This window comes from Echiichthys vipera, assembly GCF_963691815.1.
Source record: "Echiichthys vipera genome assembly, chromosome: 7".
Classification (NCBI taxonomy): Eukaryota; Metazoa; Chordata; class Actinopteri; order Perciformes; family Trachinidae; genus Echiichthys; species Echiichthys vipera.
In genome coordinates, this window is record NC_139832.1 from 5,528,273 (window position 1) to 5,547,384 (window position 19,112).

The 19,112-nt window shown below is 43.2% G+C and overlaps 1 protein-coding gene across 2 annotated transcripts in view; it reads right to left on the reverse strand.

Moving 5' to 3' along the window:
- The window catches only part of LOC310949263 (kinesin-like protein KIF21A), a 62,537-nt gene extending 46,598 nt beyond the window's left edge, over positions 1-15,939 (reverse strand). For both annotated transcript variants that reach the window (XM_083916638.1, XM_083916637.1), the window contains exon 1: positions 15,529-15,939. In XM_083916638.1, coding sequence (XP_083772764.1) covers positions 15,529-15,572 — 44 coding nt within the window. In that variant the 5' untranslated portion in view covers positions 15,573-15,939. The remainder of the gene's footprint in view (positions 1-15,528) is intronic.
- Positions 15,940-19,112: the final 3,173 nt, after the last annotated feature.

The following is a 19,112-nucleotide window of genomic DNA, read 5'->3' on the forward strand; positions in this document are numbered from 1 at the left end:
AACAGGAGGAAACCACACCCAGACTCCTCAAATCCTTCCTGCAGAGCTTAAAAACTGGAGTAAATGACTGAAACCAGACGTTCCTGCACAGAAATATTAGTATTACCAGACACTCAAGACTATAAACAAAAGGTTGATATTTTTTCATTCATTCATTCATTCATTCATCTTCAACTGCTTGTCCCTGTCGGGGTCGCTGGGGGGCTGGAGCCGATCCCAGTTGACATCGGGCGTGAGGCGGGGTACACCCTGGACAGGACGCCAGTCTATCACAGGACACATAGAGACGAACAGAGACAGACAACCATTCACACCTACGGGTGATTTAGAGTCATCAATGAACCGAACATGTGCACGTCTTTGGATTGTGGGAGGAAACCGGAGAACCCGGAGAAAACCAACGCAGACAAGGGGAGAACATGCAAACTCCACACAGAAGGGCCCATCTTATTAAAAACAAGCTACCAAGCGTTCCCTGAGACTTGGACTTGACTGCTGTGAGACTTGACTCACTTAAGACTTCACTTGAGATTTGAAAGCAAAGAATTTAATTCTCAAGTGTTGACCCTGAGACCCCAACAGCGACTGACGGGCCAGGCCATGTAACAACAGCAGCACCTGCACAGCTTTGAAAGGAAAACGTTAAAATGGTGTCATTTCATAGTCACATGAAAGACCTGAATCTTGACCTACCATGTGTTTATTAAAGACTTGTGACCTGACTTGCTGTCAAGGACCCGATACATCAAACTCCCCTCGACAGACTCAGCTCTGAATTGGGCTTGGGCGCGGTACGAATAGAGCGGTGAAGTCCCGCCCCTTGCATTTGATCCCCATGGGACCTCTGAGATGGTAAAAAATGAATGGGTCTCAATGCAGATACTTTCCTGGTATCAGTCGGTATATGCCCCGAATTAAAAATATGTGGTTTGTGGATTTAAATGATAACTCTTCACGTCAAGAGTTTGACCGTTTATTGTGCAATTGTTCAGTTTAAGGCTGCAGAGAAAACACATTGAGAAAGACTACATGTCATGTCGCGTATGAGACATCACGTCATCATCAGCTGAAGTAAAACTCTCCACATGCCCCGACCTGTAATGGTGTTTACCCCTTTCGATGTTATTATCCTCCCCTTGGAAAAAAAGAGGTGAAGTGGAGGAGCGATATCCGCATGTCTGTACCAGAGGACCACGTATATCATTCGCGTCGAGAGCAGCAAAGAGTTGTAGTTCCCAAAGACAAAAACCTAACCTGACTCTTGCCAGATGAATTCATTCTGCCTAGCTCCATTCATCTATCTTGGATCGCTCCGGGGACCAGTGAAAAATGGTTTACTGTGCGCAAAGTTGCCTTTTATCCGCAAATTTCCCTTGACTGCTGCTATATTCAAGATGTCTGCTGTTCTGTTTTGGTTTTCCCTGCATAGTAGTAATAGGAATACATGCATCAGAAACTCCTATTGAGGTCCCATGTACCGGAAATACAAAGGTCAAGAGTGAGTACGCCCTTAGACTTGCCCCTAAATAGATCTTAATGTTGTGTAATTTGGATTTGTCGAGTATGTCGTTCACACATCATGATATATATCGATAGAGACATGAAATGACCGATATCAGGACAGCAGATTTTGGTCATATGGACCAGCCCAGGCCCCAAGTAAGAGTTTCTTAGGTTACAAGTGGAAAGGACCATTTCTGTGACTGTTTCGTAACAGTCAAAGCTGTAACCACAGATCTTATCAGCTCATTTTCCCGCCTGTGCCTCTGAACCCAGCTTTGAACTGAGTCATGTATTTTGTTAATGGTTTTATCTCCATAGACTTGTTGTTAGGTGTGTTACAGAGCAACGGGGAATACAGAGAACAAATTCACCACATATTTGTGCACGAGGCCAGAGCTTGCAAAAACAAGACACACACCCAGGCCTCTGCACACGAGGTTCATGGAGGCTGACACTCTGCTGCAGACACGAGCTCATTAGGTTCATCGTCCCCTCGTACAGCTTTGGATACGCATGAATATCTCACTGAGCCTGGAGCTCGTGAGCCTTTCGGAAAAATGTGCGCTCAAAAACAAACGAGGCCCTGTGGAACGCCGATACCGGCTTTGCTGCTTCCTGCGGGTCAAGGGTCAGGGAGCAGAACGCCCCCGTCATTACCAGGGGCAGGCAGAGGAGGGGAAGGTTAGGCAACAGGAGGTGTCAGCGAGGGATCATCTGAAGCTGTCGACGCGGAGACGAGCTGGAGGGAATATTTCTTTCCCTCAGTGGCACGTGATGTATCCACACATGCACGTACAATTTATAAGACAGGGCTTTCAAACAGAGTCAGACTGACGGATATACATCAGGAGGCCTTCCACAGACACATCAGGATCTGTTTGAATCGCTGTAAATGTTTTTGATATGCACCGATATGAAAACGATAATGCAAACAATTATGCTTGGGGTGATTTAGAAATGGTGTAGCAATATATTTATTTATTATTATTCTTTAATTGTTAACAGTTGACTGATACTGAACACAATTGACTGATACCAACTGTGGCTCAGAGGGAAGAGTGGGTCGTCCTCCATTCAAGAGATTGGCAGTTCGATCTCCACTTCCCCCGGTCCACATGTCGAAGTGTCCTTAGGCAAGACACTGAACCCCGAATTGCTCCCTGTGCTGTGCATGGGTGTGTAAATGTGGTGTGAATGGTTACATTAGATTAGATGGTCTGTAGATGTCCACTGCCATCAGTGTGAATGTCTGTGTGAATGTCTGTGTGAATGTCTGTGTGAATGGGTGAATGTGACAAACACTGTGAAAGCACCTTGAGTAGTCAGAAGACTAGAAAGGCGCCATATAAGTACAAGTCCATTTACCATTTACCAAAGTGCTATTTAATTTATTGTTTTAATTATTCTTTATCTAAATTGTCAACAGCTGACTGATCCTGAATATGGTGTGTTTTTGAGCCATTTGTCTAATTTTTATTTATTCTTTAATTTCTCAGTGTTGTGAATTGATAGGTTTAAATATTCTTTAGTAAAGGCAATTGTTCAGGAAAGAAGTCTTCTAAGTACCTTCGCAGAGTAATTTTGGTACAAAATCTATTTAAAAAAAATATATATTTTTATAGAAGCCCATTCACTATATAGCTGCTGTATTATAATTGGTGAATTTTCCCTATCGGCCAGGCACTACTTTCAAAAACATCTGTTGGTTTCTTTTCTGTTGGCCCGTATGCCAAAAAACAGCTTTTGTTCATGTTAACTGTGCTGACTGTGCTTAAAATATAAGAAATAGGACCAGTACTAAAGATCAACATCAGGTGTTTTAAAACATCAATGAAAGCTAAATTTAGTGCGTGATTATACCAATTATGTATTCGTCAACCACAACCACAATTAAAGGCTTAACTTTTCTGCATTGTATTGGTTTCATTTAGATTCTTACTGGCTCAACTACAAATAACTCAGGATGTGAATGAAAGTCACACAGAATTTTCACTTTGCACTTTGAAACTATGCGGTTCCTCTGCAGTTCGCTTGGAGGAGGACCATGAAAACCTTCGGTCGTCTCTGTGCTGTTTCATTTAAATCTCCTGTTCACACCTGCCACAACAAATCGGACTGAAGCGTAACGTGTCCCAGAGTTTGATCCAAACAATGCCTGCTGAGAACACAGCCACAGAAACAAATAGCAGGTCAGACTCATCACATTACTGAGAATGATGGTACGGCAAAGTTGTTTCTAAACTGGTTGATGCACTTTATTTGTGGACACATCAGGAGGCTATGAAGGATGCATCCTTTTCAGGAGTGGAAAGACACACACACACACACACACGCTGAACCTAATATGAGCGGTGTTTAATTAAAACTGGATCCTCAAGCACAACAAATAAACTCTTACTACAGTTATCTAGCATCACACACACACACACGCACACACACGCACACACACACACAGATATAACTGTAAACAAATCAGATGAGTCACACTTGCCACTTTAAAGTGATGCTGATGCTGCAGAAGAATCAAATATCAGAGGCATGTGATTATTATAAGACACATTCCCTCTGGCTGTTTGCATAAAGATATTTACATTTACAGAATACATTTAAACAAAGTCATCCTGTCAGGAAAAAACACATTTTAAAAGGTATAATTTAGACCAATACACAACGAGCAGTCCAAAACTACAGCATTTTTTCTTGCCGCTTGCTTGTTACATCCATCTGGGTGTGTTGAATTGAGTAAAAGCCACTTGACCAGACACAAATCAATATGTGATCCTATTTACTAAAGAAAAGGAGAAAATACCAAAGATCATCCTGCGATGGGATCACAGCAGTTGTGACGCCGAATCGGAACCAGGAGTGTAAAGTGGTGGGGCAATGGCTCCTTCCCTACTTCTGACTTCCTTGCTCAGATCACACCCATCTCTGAACTCAGCCTTCGTTTTGACCTCAACTACACACCTGTCACGCTTGGTTATGTTTGACTGTTTCATCTTGCGCGGTTGGGGATGTTATCGCGGTGACAAAATCTGTCCACAGACAGAAAGACACATACACAAAATACTCAAAACTGCCTTTGTGTTGGTTCCCACTACAGGAGGCGTCTCCAGGACCACTTTTTGCCATGTTGATGCACACAGATACTAACAAGGGGAAAACAATACCAGTTTGAATTTAACGTGATGTAATTTGATCCGTTTTGACTCAAAAATTCCACTTAACAGCCCGTTTTGCAGAGTCAGCCGTGGACTGCAGTGTCATTCAACCATGCAATGTTGACACAGGAGTCCCGTCTCTGTGTCAACCACAGGCCAGCGACACAAAAGCTAGCCCTGTCGCAAGCTTGTGTGTGTGTGTGTGTGTGTGTGTGTGTGTGTGTGTGTGTGTGTGTGTGTGTGTGTGTGTGTGTGTGTGTGTGTGTGTGTGTGTATGTGTGTGTGTGCATGTGTGGGACACATCAGCCAGCCGCCATCTGCAGCTTTCAAGGCAGCCAGATAGCAGATAATAGGTTAAGCAAACACATCAGTTGAGGTCGAGGGGAACTCAGTTTAGCTCCACGGTTAACCATTTGCATCTCCGTCAGACGCACAATCTTATTTTCTTGCCGTTATTTGCTGGCGCTGGCAGGCGGCCAATCAACACTGAGACGTTTAAAAAGTCACCACCCACGTTGAGTGTTCACACCTGCAGCAAAATTCTAATTACTTCCTCATGAATGTGCAGATTCACACAGCTGCTGCATGAGGCCAGCAGGCAGCAAAGCAGTGTCATTTGCATACGCTGCCTTCAGCACGGTTTAATCCACGCCTGCATTTTATGTGCAAGACTGACACAGGAAGGTGTCCAACAAGCTCACTGTACAGAAGGTGTGAGCTGTGTGTGTGTAGGTGTGTGTGTGTGTGTGTGTGTGTGTGTGTGTGTGTGTGTGTGTGTGTGTGTGTGTGTAGGTGTGTGAAGAAGCTGTTGTATTGTTCAAGTGGCTGCCTGCACACTGATGGTGAGCTCAAAATGTTGTCCTCCACAAATGATGCAGAGTACAAAGTCTGTGTAATGTCCGATTTGAGCCCATGTGTGAATAAAGCAGGTCGTTCTATCATGGGGCCCGGCGAAAACCAGACGAAAACAAACATCCGAGAGTGAAGAAGAAGGGTCATTTACATGATAGTCTAACTGGACAAACGACAAGATTCAGGAGCTTCTGACGGTAAAGGCCAACGGCAAAGTCCCAAGATAAATTCAAGGAATGGAAAAAGACTTCCTGGCCTAAACACAACGTTTCACTGTAACGAGTATTTTCAGTAAGTGAGAACTCGTCTGACACGAACAATCTACGTCTGTGTGCTGAATGTGTGGAAGAGAAACTCTGTGTATATCCACACCTGATTCATCTAACCAGTTATTTTCTTTATCAATTCATCTGTTTTGTCTATTATATCGTTAAAACCTCACATTTAAGCACTCTAATGCAAAAATAGTTACAGAAATAGTTGCTGGTTAATTAGCTGCCGACTGACTAACCAATACTCGACTATGCTCTTATTTTAAAGGGTTTAATTTTTCATATTAACTTTAATGAGTCCAGAGAACATAGTGTCATTAGGGCTACTTTCTCCAGGTTTCTCATAAATGGAGCCAGTGGTATCAGACATTAGCACTGAAACAAGTTAAATCATTTTGCTTTTTATTGTTTCAGATTACTTTAAGTTAAATATGTTTGGGTTTCGACTGTTTGTTGGATAAAACAAGCAATTTGAAGACGTTGAACAGGACTTTCTTTATCACTTTATTATAAATCAAATGATTCATTATGATACAAATAACCAGCGGTTATTGCCCCATCTGGGATGTTACATGTGTGTACACTATTTTAATCATAGCACCTCCATTAAGCTCATCATACATTTTTTAATAACCTTTCTTAAAGACCGTTTAAAGGCCCATCGTTTAAATGAGGCCTGTGATGTGGGAGAATCACAGCTATCACCTCTAACATCACATTAAACAGACACACTGATCCCTTATTAACTGCAGGGACGGTGACATAAATAACAAGGTGGCAGCTTCACTATGCAAACACGAGCTATTTGTGACCGTCCGAGGCCTATTTGTGACGTTCTGCTGGCAGTTTGATGACGTGAAGTTAGGTTACATCCACATCCTATTTGCGGCACCATATTCACATTTAGACCCTGATCCGTTTTAGCCGAGCCCCTTAACTGGACAGATCTGCACAGAGAGGGAAAACGCTGAGCACACGAACTGAGCTGTGTTTAGGATGAAAACTGGAGGAAGAAATGCAGTGGGAGGAAAAGACAAAGGCAACATATTTGCATGGGTGTGGTGTGTACATGTAAGCTACTCTGTAATTACATCCAATTTATTTTACATGACCAGCTTGTTTCCTAAGTGCTACATAATGGGGGAGGAGGAGGAGGAGGAGGGTGATCCATTCCTTGTCATAAACGTGTCCACATGTGGTGCGTGCGGCGCCACGGTAGAAGGCTCTCATCGGTGCAGATGCGTCTGGGCACAAATGCGTCTGGGCACAAATGCTCTGACTCTTTAGAGGTTGTGATATAGATAACTGAAGTCTTCCAGCAATGCTGCGGCCAGTCGCGGGTCTATTTTGGGGCAAGTTGAGTTTAAGTGTAGGCTATGCTTGGCATCATCTTGGAATGGAAGAGCCTTCTGTCTAGAAAGAGGGTCATGGCGGCTAAACACTGGAAATGTATCTGGGTTTCACTCAAATTACTGTGTTAGAGGGCAGCCTGTCATCACCACAAAAGTCAGTTACTAAAGATAATTTGAATATCTGATCACTGGAGTCCTGCTGCAGAGAGACGCTGACAGCCAGTGCGCTTACGTGCAGTTGAAAAACACGATTATGTTCAGATTAAGGCGATACCGCGGTTTCTCAAACGCCATGTAAACACCATACCCAGGGTGAAATTGTAGTTTTCATACCCTGGTTTACAGCATGTAAACAGCGCTCCCAGAGTGATATCGGGTTACAAGACTGTGCATGCTCTGGGGTTATAACTCCCCCTCCCCACTCCGCGACAGTGGTTTCTGAACCGGAAATAGAATAAATAAGGAAGCCACAGCGCTGAAAACGTGAAAAAAACAACAATAACACAATAACTCAAGCTTTTCCTTTAAAGTGAGCCATGGCAAGTAACATCACTACCATTGAGACCCATTTCTGTCAGGATTCTCTCAAGAAGTCGGCAATTTCCCCCCCGCTTTACAAGTTGTTGATTTTGACAAAGCTGAATCGGGGAAAAAAAGCCGTATTCGAACCAACTGTATGTTTTTGGAGCGCCACCTACTGTACCGGAGGTCAAGTTACTCCCATCGTTCTCACATTGGATGTTTGTGGGGCTGTAACTAAATATTATTTTCCTTGTGCAAAGTATTTGAGTCTTTAAAACTTGTCCCAATGACAGGCGACGTCTTGTTTTGTAAAGCCATTTTCTCATATGAACTTCGGACAATGCCAAACGAATAAGGTATTGTCCGCTTTTTATCTTTCACACAGAGTCAGACGTGTTCTCACTTACTGGAAACCCTCCGCTCGGTTTAGGCGAGGACGTGGCGCAGATTACACCGTGGTCACGTAGTCGGTTCGTAGTTTTCATAAACAACCAACTTCCTGAATCTTGCCTCGTCTCCACGGTTAGACATTTCCATTGCAGTCTTCATGTAAATCACCCTTCGTCTTCGACCTTGTATGTTTGCAATCTTCAGGTTTTGCGTGATCCGTTAGTTCTTTAACAGAAAATTGATCCATAATATTGATAATTCATTAGTAATTTAAGTCATTTATAAAGCAGAAATGCAAAACATTCACTGGCAACAGCTTCTTAAATGTGAGATATGCTGCTTTTTCTGTTTTGTATCATTCTATCTTTGGGTTTCAGACTGTTGGGTGGGTAAAAACAAGCAAACCAAAGACATCACTGCAAACTCTAGACACCTGTAAAAGACATTTGTCTCTTTTTTGTTGACATTTTAGTGAATTGCTCCAGGTTATCAGGCTTGATTACATGTGCAGAGAGCCTTCACGTCTGTCATCAACTCTAACAGTATAAAATAATATCATCTGGCAGCCTGAGTTCACTTCTTAGCACCATAAAAAACAAAGTGATGCGAGGTCAGTTTATCTTGCACTGTAAAGAGTGGAGTCTATTCACAGCTGGCCTCTGCTGAGCTCCAACACACATACACACACGCTTCAACCAGTGCTGCAGGCAGAGTAGGTGGTATTCATAGCTTCCGTCTGGGTAACTTGGCTATCACTTTAACACATTGGCTAACACTTTGCAAAACAAGCAGCATGTGCAGAGAGGTAACAGAGCACGATATGAGCTGCCCCTCAGGCCAGTTCTTCAATGGAAGTGTGAATCAAAGCATGAGGATGCAGAGCTGGATGCAAACAACCGAAGTCAGAGCCAACGCTCATTGCTCCAGACAAAGCAACAGAGAATGACCCAGACTCCCCGGTGGCAGTGTGGAAGAAGAACACTTCAAACACCACAGTCTACCCAGAAATACTATTATTCATAGCCTCAACGTGCCCATTGTGTTAGTGTGTTGTTCAAGGATAATCCTCTTTTTGGGAGCAGCCCTAAGTGAAGTCAAGATCAACAATGCTTCGAGGAACAGCATCATGTTGTCTACATGGTCAACTTTGATGATTTTTTCTTTTTTATCATCTGCAGGGCTGATAGTTATTTTCATCTGCTGATTATTTTCCCTATTCAACAATTTAATCTATAAAATGTCGCTATCAAGGTGGTGACCCCCAACAGCTCGTTTTGTCTCACCTACAGAACAAAACCCAGAGATTGCATTCAATGTCACACAAGACGAGGACCGCAGCTAACGATCATTGTTTGCTATCAATTAATCTGCAGATAATTTAATAGTTTAATCCGTTAATCATTTGGCCTATCAAATGTTGGGAAATAGTAACAGTGTCCATCCCAGTTCCTCAAAGTCCAAGGTGAGGTCTTTAAAAGTCTTGTTAAGTCGGTCCAGGTCATTGTGCGTTAAAAATTACTCAACGGTGAATTGATAATCGAAATAGATGCCGATCAAGTGAACGATTAGTTCGCTAATCGTCGCAGACAAAGACAAAGAAAGGCAGTGAATCCTCACATTGGAGAAGCCGAAACCTGAATCCACGTACTGGATTTATGTGACTACATGAAACGGTTACTGTGTGTATTGTATTTCATATGGAGTGGTAGAGTGCACAACACGTAGCTCCTGTTTCCCTTTAGCAGGTGTTTAACACAAAGTATTCGACTTAAAGAAGCTCTCCGTGTGGAAGTGTGGAAGTGTGGAAGTGTGAAAGTGTAAAACTGTAACGGCACACATGACCGGTACGAATATTACACCGGATCGACAACAATGGGAGGAAATGGAGAGCAGCTTGAGACCAACACACACTTCTACACACGCAGACCCACGGGAGTACGGGTCAGCGGCTCACTCCTGACAGACTGGCTTGGCTCAGTGAATGTGAACAAAGCCCGAGGTCTGAAGAGGCTTTAGACCCGTCGGGGCTTTTGTGTTTGCACGGTGATGCCATGGGTAACAAACGCGCATCTGAACGTTCCGTATCCAAGCTCCCACACTGGTCCGCTGCCAGCCCTCTACTGGCCCTGCCCATGTTGCTACGACTACTTTCTGCTCAAATAAGTATCCCAAACTTACACTTTGTCAAGAGTTATATCATAAAGGTTATTTTTCCAACTGAAAAGGGCAGTTTTAAAAAGCAAATGTGCTCATCATTTTAATTCAAGGTTCAAAATCGCCCCACTTATCTGCTCAGCTGAGGGGCCCCGAGTCTCTGTTTGCACTGTTAACCCCCACAGCTATTGTCTGCTGTCGTCCGGCCTGGTCTGATCATCGAGTAATAGCAGATATCGGCTCTAATCGCGCAGCTCATTTTAACAAGCTTTTGTTCTGCCGCGGTTAACCCTGTCTCCACAGTTGGCCCGTGAGCTACAACCTGAGGCTTAGACTTAGCCACTTATACCAGTTGCTACATGCCTCCATGTCATTACATTAAAGTATGCCTGTAACTTAAGCCTTAAGAGGTTTAGGGACTGATTTCATTTCATTAGCGTCATTGTTGTGCCCTTCAGCTGAGCATCTAAATCAAGTCCTTACAGGGGGAAAGAAAAACAAGAGACACTGAATTTTCAGGAGGAATCACGTGTCTCTTTTTTTATTTTCCGAGCTTCTTCTTCATGCCATCGGCTGGTTAATGAGCTTGGCAACGGCGTCGAAACTGCAGCGCACAAAGTTGTTACAGCAGATATAAACACAGCCCAGGTCCCTCCCTCTCGCTTTGATCAGCGCTGCTCGTGTGTCACCGCCTCGAGAATAAATGATAGCTTATATTTGCTGTTTTGCAGTAAACGCCCCAGCAGGCAGGTTCAACAAGTCCTCACTTCCACCTGAGCCCTTCCCCTCGTGTACACCTACCATTTAAAGATTTTAGTGACGTCTCACACTGTGCAAACAAGCCCACTGTACGGCACAATCTAAATACTGAGGTGAACCTCCCTGTGCATGGTCGAACACATACTATGGGCGCAAATGCATGTTGAAAAGCAAATGTTTGGAGCTCTGTGTTCCTTTGTGGGGGTTTGAGAGAACAGGACGGCCTCTGTTGAGTTAAGCTCAGGTCTCAAAACAGATTAAACGACCTCATGCGGACCCCTCATTCCTTCAGAAACCCTGTTTAAGGTACGGTGCAATCTGGGATCAAGAATTATGGCTCAAAAGTTCACATTTTAGACTCCAAGAGCAGCTTAGCATATTTCCCATTACCTTTCCATGTTGTTGACACACACTTGCAGAGTGAGCATACCCAAATATGTTGGAGCTCGTCGGGTTTATTTGTATTTTACGCAGCCGAGTGAATGAGCTGTCACGCCCAATCTGAACTGGTTGCGCACGTGTGCACAGTGAGACTTGTCAACACACTCCTGTCATGAGAAACTATTTTGCCAGTTGGTAGTTAAAACACGCCACTGAAATCCCATCACTACAGCCGGGTAAAGCTGCAACAACCAGACGATTAATCAATTAGTTGCCAACCTTTAAATCAAATGCAAACTATTTTTGAACTGATTAATCCCACAATACTGATCCATTTAATCATTTTTAAAAAAAGACAAAATTCTTTGGTTCCAGCTTCTTAAATGTAAATATTTTCTGGTTTCTTTCCTCCTTTATTACAGTAAACTGAAAATCTTTGAGCTGTGGACAAAACAAGATGTCTGTCTGTCTGTCTGTATACCTTTGTGTGTGTGTCTGTCTGTCTGTGTCTGTCTGTCGGTGTGTGTGTCTGTCTGTGTCTTTGTGTCTGTCTGTCTGTCTACCTTTGTGTCTGTCCGTCTACCTTTGTGTCTGTCTGTCTGTCTTTGTGTCTGTCTGTCTGTCTGTCTTTGTGTCTGTCCGTCTACCTTTGGGTCTGTCCGTCTACCTTTGGGTCTGTCTGTTTGTCTATCTGTCTTTGGGTCTGTCTATGTGTCTGGCTATCTGTCTTTGGGTCTGTCTGTCTACCTTTGGGTCTGTCCGTCTACCTTTGGGTCTGTCTGTTTGTCTATCTGTCTTTGGGTCTGTCTATGTGTCTGGCTATCTGTCTTTGGGTCTGTCTGTCTACCTTTGGGTCTGTCTGTCTACCTTTGGGTCTGTCTATCTGTCTTTGTGTCTGTCTGTCTTTGTGTCTGTCTGTCTTTGTGTCCGCCTGCCTTCTTTATGTCCGTCCGTCCGTCTGTCTGTATGTCTTTCTGTCTTTCTGTCTGTCTGTCTCTTCTCTCTCTCTCTTTGTCTTCCTCCCCAGCCGGTCAAGACAGACCCCGTCCTCCGTAGAGCTGGGTCTGTTTGACGTACCTGCCTTTTAAAGGGAAGGTTTTCGTTGCCACTGTGTGCACATGATTGCTGGATGAATACTGTATATAATAACTATAATAATTGTTATTATTATTATCAAAGATAGTGCAACTTGTTGTGGCTCATGGGGGAATTGTTGGGTCTCTGTAAACCATGGAGTGTGGTCTTTACCTACTCTATAAGAAAAGTCTCTTGAGATAACTTTTGTTATGATTTAGCACCATAAATAAAATTTAACTGATTGAATTAGAGGACGTCACTAAACAATTATTTAATTGATCGGGAATGTGATGAAGAGATCAATCAATGAAGAAAATAATGACACTCTTTAGTTTTACGGGCATCACTAAATCCTTCCAGATAAATGAGATCCAGATATTAGTCAGGGTCTGAAGCCTAAAAGTGCCCATAATATGTTATTGAAAAAGATGAACTGAGCTTCTCTGAGTACGTCGCGGGCTTAAATCACATCTGTAATTTAAGTTCCTGGAACCAGAACACAAAACATCCACCTCTTACTGCACGAATGCTGTCCACACTTTTACTGCAATCTGCACGCTCTCAGAAAGACTCTTTTAGAAAGTGCGAGTCATTATGAACACATACTTATCTCCAGTGCGGACAACAAGCATGTATTTTTTAGAGTCTTTAGTTAGTGGCTATAATTAGCATCGCAATTTACCTCCACAGCAAACATCCTGTGTCGGATTCAGGGTAAGAAACCGACATTTATGTGGAGCTTTGTTGCTTCGCACACTCACACGAGTTGTGAAATTTGAGACACCGTATTAGACAGGTGATCAAACAGCTCTGTGGTCTGGTTTGAGGATGTAGTTGGACGTCTTTTCTCTAAAATCCAGTAAACAACGCAACAAATTACGGCACCACAATGATTTTACATGAAAATGTACAAAAATAAGAGGGGGTAGGACCAGAAAAGTTCATTTTTTTAACTTCTTCTTACCCCGTTTGAACATGAATGATATAATTTGTATTATGTCAGTTATTTATTTGGGTTTTCTTTTTTGTTTTTCTTTTTTCATTGCTTACACATTTTATTTTGCCTCAATAAAAATTGTCTAATAAAAAAAAACTATTACAAAAAGTCATTTTTTAAGACAAAAAAAAAAAAGGTACAAATTCTCTCATCCCAGCTTCTTAAATGTGAATATACTCTGGTTTATTTGCTCCTCTTTAACAGTCAATTGTATATCTTCCTTTTGTTTTAATAAAGGCTACTCTGCCTTTTTGCCTTTATCATAAATAAGGTTCATACAGACAGGAAAGGGTGAAAGAGGGGACGAGCACAGGAGCGCAGGACGGATTCGATCCCAGAGTCACCACAAGAAAGATTCAGTTGTGGACAAATGAAGACATTTGAGGACGTCGTCTTCGACTTTAGGAAACACTGATCGACATTTTATAAACCGTACAACTAATCGATTAAAGGAGAAAATAATCAGAAGATAGATGTTATTTTTACCCAGTGTTACTCAGTGCTACCACCAGAGGGTTTTTTTCTGCTAACTGTGCAGCTTCAGGGGGACAAACAGAGAGGCACAAGCATCATCGTCTGCCAGGCACCTGACTGTGCTACAGGCTCCAGAGGGGCGGGGGGAGGGGGGGCAACGTGGCACAGACACACTGGAAATAGGTATCATTGGTTTCTAATTTGCAGATTGCAGCAGGGACTGTTCTGTAATAAAGCACTGCAAAATCACTTTGGGTTAGTTTACTAATTGGCCCTCAACAATTCATCCCCTGCATGACTTTTGCCCCTTCTTCAAAACAAACACCTCCAGACATTATCACTGTCAGAACTGGCGTCTCCGTCTCTCTTTTACGCTGGATTTCTCCCTGCATGACTCTCAAATGTTGGCACAAGATGGTATCTTAACAAAGAAGCCATTTCTGCTACAACCAAGCTGCTGGACAGGACGTCACATCGACCATGTTTTGCCTTAGAAGCAACATATCAGAGAACAAAAACAAACCCACCCCCAAACGAACAAATGCAGCATCAACAGCATGAAAATGTGTTTTTTTCACCCTCAAAACGGGAAATCCAATCAGGAAGCTCGTGACAAACACGCACAAGATGATGATGCACTTTTGTCAACATGAGGGAGACTATTTGGCACAAATGAGCCAATCCAAGCATGGATAAGGGGGACTGAACATATACAGAAGACGCAAGATAAATGCAACAATTCAGCCATTATCTATCATTTCATAATGATCAAAATGTCTCTGAATGGCCTTGAATTACAGAGACAGAGGGGGAGACAGGTTGCCCATTATGCCACTGTCACTGTGCCACCTCACCAGCTGGGCGGGAGCGGCCTACTTCAGCACAATGGCACATTTAAGTGGATGCACTCGGAGGAAAGTCTTTACTGATAAAGCAAACAGAGTTAAAACACTGGAGCCGTGGTCTCTAAACAAAGGGCAGACTTTGACAGGAGCTGCACTGAACGGCCCGCTGCCCTTTCCTCTAAAACTTGGCTGTCAGTGAAGCTCCTCTTTCATCGATTAACCGTCTTTCTGCAGGAGGCTTTGAGGAGAGGAGAGGCTTCAGGAGGAGACACACAGGCTGATTGTGTGTCTCCCCCCACCCTCTCTCCTGACAGCTCAGCCCTTACAATAGATGATATCACCTCTCCCCATGCATGCAGGAGTGTGTGTGTATGTGTGCTGTGCAGCTGTGCAGAGGGTGTGTTGCTTTATGGGTTTTTTTTTGCACATAAAACATCATGTGCATCACACTTTGGGTGACTGCAAATCCTAGCAGAGGTGGAGCACATAAGAGGCCGAGAATCTCCTCTGTGAAGGCGGCAGCAGCAGCAGCAAGAGGTGCCCGGCTCCAACTGGGCCACAGTGCTTAAAATGAAATGAGGCTGATCATTTATAGATACAGTGTGTGTGTGTGTGTGTGTGTGTGTGTGTGTGTGTGTGTGTGTGTGTGTGTGTGTGAAGATGCTGCTGTTGACCTGCAGGTGTTTCACTAGGCCCGCGGCGCTGACTGACAGGTGGCGCCGGGCAATTAATACGCAGCTACGCACTCACTCGTTAATGGGGAATTAAAAATAAATGTCAGTGACTCACCTCAGAGCCACGCGGACTGAGCTCTCGTCCTGCCCCGAAGACATGATTCCTTACACAGCAATGTTGCAGAAAAGGAAGAAAAATGGATTTATCTGTTGGCTTCTTGCCTTGGAAAAAAAAAGGGCGAGCAAAGAAGTGCGCACTCCCCCGAAAAGGCAGGCAGGCAGGCGGGCAGGCAGGCGAGCTGGACCGAGCAACGGAGCCGCTCAGCTCGACTTCAGCGCCGCCATTTCAAAACAAACATTAAAATCTTCCCAGTGCGTTTTTTGGAGCATGGTATCAGCGGGGAAGGTGAGGCGCGGCGTGTCCGCATGTCGCGTCTACGTGCGCCGCATCTCTGCGCAGTCCGGCCCGGATGCTTCAGCTCCGGCTTGAGTCCACATGCAGACCGCTCCTGCTGCTGCTGCTGCTGATAGGTGAGCCAGTGCCGGGCGCGCACGCATACACTGATATAAAGCAGCACACACGCGCCGCCGTGTGCGTCTCTGCCGCTCCGTTTACGCACCGGGGAGGGAGCCGCAATGCGTCAGCAAACCACGCCCTCTCCGGGGGAAAACGACTGCGATTCGACGTCATGAAGGTGTTTTTTATCTTTATTTATTTATTATTATTTATTTTTTATTGCAAGGACAAGTACATAGTAGTCTTATACAGAAAGATTCATATGATAATACAAAAATATACATATCAGTATACACAATATACAGATAAGGGGATACCTGTTTAGGTAATGGTCCATATGTAATAATAAATAAATCAAATTAGGTTATTTGCTGCTTAATTTGTGAATGTGAGATTTTGCTAAGTTATTTAAAACATTAATTATAAGTGACTTATTTTCTGTTCTTTGACTTTTGAAGGAACAGAATACCACATTGTCCCACATTCATGAATAAAAATGGTCAAATATGAATCTACTGAAGTGAAAAGGGTGTAAAAATGAACCATGTAGTGATTGACAGGATAAGTGTTTTTTTATCTCACAAATACCACTTCAAACATAATATAATATAATATAACACAGTTGGTATTACAAAGTTAATTGGGTCGAGTGAATGGGTTTCCAAAAGGAAGCTAGAAAAGCTTATAGGCGGGGACTGTGAGCAAAAATAATGAGTAAATGCACGCAAAAGCACCAGAACATGCATAATTAATACATGACATGCACATGCAATCATACACATACACCCCAGTTGTCCATGAGGAAACAGTTTTATATTAGATATAGCTTGATAGGTCGGGATTAAGGCCTTAAGGCCATCACCAATCCTGTTCCATATCTGCGTTCCAGTGTTCATGTCTTGGAAAACTTAGAAGAAAGTTTGTAAATGTAAAAGTCAATATGAAGCATGTTCTGTAATGTATGCTTGTGAAATACATCCTGCAGGTAATTTTTAGTCCCTCATGTTTTTAGCCTCCATATTTTAACCCTTTACTGTTTAAGGCAACAGTTTTTAATCTCCAGTGTTTCCTCAGGGGGCCTGCCAGATTGGGAGTTGTCTCTGGTCTGGCTGCGGGGGGTGCTGTCCCGTGGACGATTCCGGCCCGGGCGACTAGAGGGCTCTGCACCTTAGTGTGGAGGCTCCTGTCTGCCCGGGTTGGGGTGGTCTCTGTGGCGGGGCTTCCTGGCTCCATGCGACCTTGGACTTGGATCTCTCCCAGTGTGGTTGCCCCCCCAAAGGTAGCTTCCTCTAGCCTCCTCTGTACCTCAGGTCTCGCTGCCCGGCCATGTCTCTGTAGTGACAGCTAGTGTTTGTGTAGGTGTGAGTGTGTGTGTCTGTGTGTCAGCGTGGCTTAGTGTGAATGTGTGTGTGAATGTATATATATATGTGTGTATGTGTCTGTGCATGACTGTGGGGGTGGGAGGGTTCTTTGAACTTTCTTCTCCTGATTTTATTTGATGTTTCTCTTTTTCTGTACATCTCTGTAACTTGGCACTTTGACACTGCGATACTTTCTGTATGAAAAGCACCAAATAAATAAATAAAGGTTGATTTGATTTGATTTAGTGCAATCTGAAGTTATGTATAAATGATGCTAGTTCACTACTTACTCACCAGTGCCACCTGGTGGACATGAACCGTCATGATCCTGTGTGAGGGCACTGGAGTTAAGTGATTTTTAGGAAGTTTATCAGGTGTCTGTTTTTGTCAGAGGGAAGGTTTTCAACGCCACCGTACTCTACGCGGGAATTGTTGGGTCTATGTTAATCATAAATAAGTCATAGAGTGTGGTCTTTACCTAGTCTGTAAAGTGTCCTGAGATAACTTTTGTTATGATTTGGCACTATAAATAAAATTGAATTGAATTTAATTGAATTTTAATTACATTCAGGAATTCACGGACCCTTATACCCACTGCTTCTAACCACAGACCAAACATTTACACACAAACAAGTATTTTCTAAAAATCACAAAGGTATAAACAGTTCCTTTGGATTTAACTTTGTAAGTATGTAAATCATGATGAATTTGTAAATTTTTTATATAAATTTGACATTTCTATGTAGGACATGTTTCATCCCGACTCAAGAATCGGTGATAAATAAAGGTTAAATAATAAGCCGCAGCAGAACGAAACGCAGTAAAACAAACAGAGGCTTCACATTGAAATGTTGGTTTGAGTGTAAAAGCCTCCAGCTGCACTCCACCCACCCAGCCACTTCCTGCTGGGCAATAACACCGTGAATACAGGAGTCCCGTTACAAGCCTATTGAGTTACGGTGACAGGAGAGGCATGTCGAACTACAGGCTCACTAATGACTTTACACATGTCGGTGCATATTATAGTGAAGCCACGCCAAAGACTGCATGCTCGCTGCAATTCTGTTTTAGAAAGTGTTTATCCAGATACTTGTTACAAACGCTTCTCTCCCATTCACCGCTGCTAACCTGCAGAGCGAGGGTCAGGGTCTCCGTGTGGTGGGAAAATATCACCCGGGCCTCAGATAGTTATCAGCTTGTTATTTGATAATGTGTTGCGTGTGTTGGCTCTGGTTCAGATCCACAACTGTTTACACTCCAGATCGTTTCGGCTCTCCTGTGCAGAAGCTCTCAAAGGTCACGAAAATATCATTTAAAGGGCCGTTTCACACACATACTATTCAAAAATCATTAAACTCTGGTGTCCAGCCATGCAGACAGTTTGGAGACATTGCTTCTGAGATTTCTGCCTCCACTCCAGGACAACAGAGGCGGAGATAATTACATTTGTGGTGTTCAGAGTGTTGAAAAATGTATTTTTTTTTGTTTTTCACTTGGGACAATGTCCCTAGAACATAGTCCTGTTGAGGAAAACAATGATGATGTTAATTTTTCAGCGCTGTGAGCTCTACAAATAAACAATCGATGGATATCTCAAGAACAGAGCAAAAAAAACCAGCAAACCAAAACTCCCTGCATGGTTAAAACACTAGCGGTAGGACATTTGGTTTTCTTTTTAGCGGATGAAATTAACTCCATAGGTATTTAATGTAGGGCCCTGTGCAATCTGTAATAGCTTTTTAAAATTTAAAATTTGAGATTTCATCCATGATTCTGTTATTACAGAAACTACAGGGCCCTACCTTAATGACGCCATCAGTC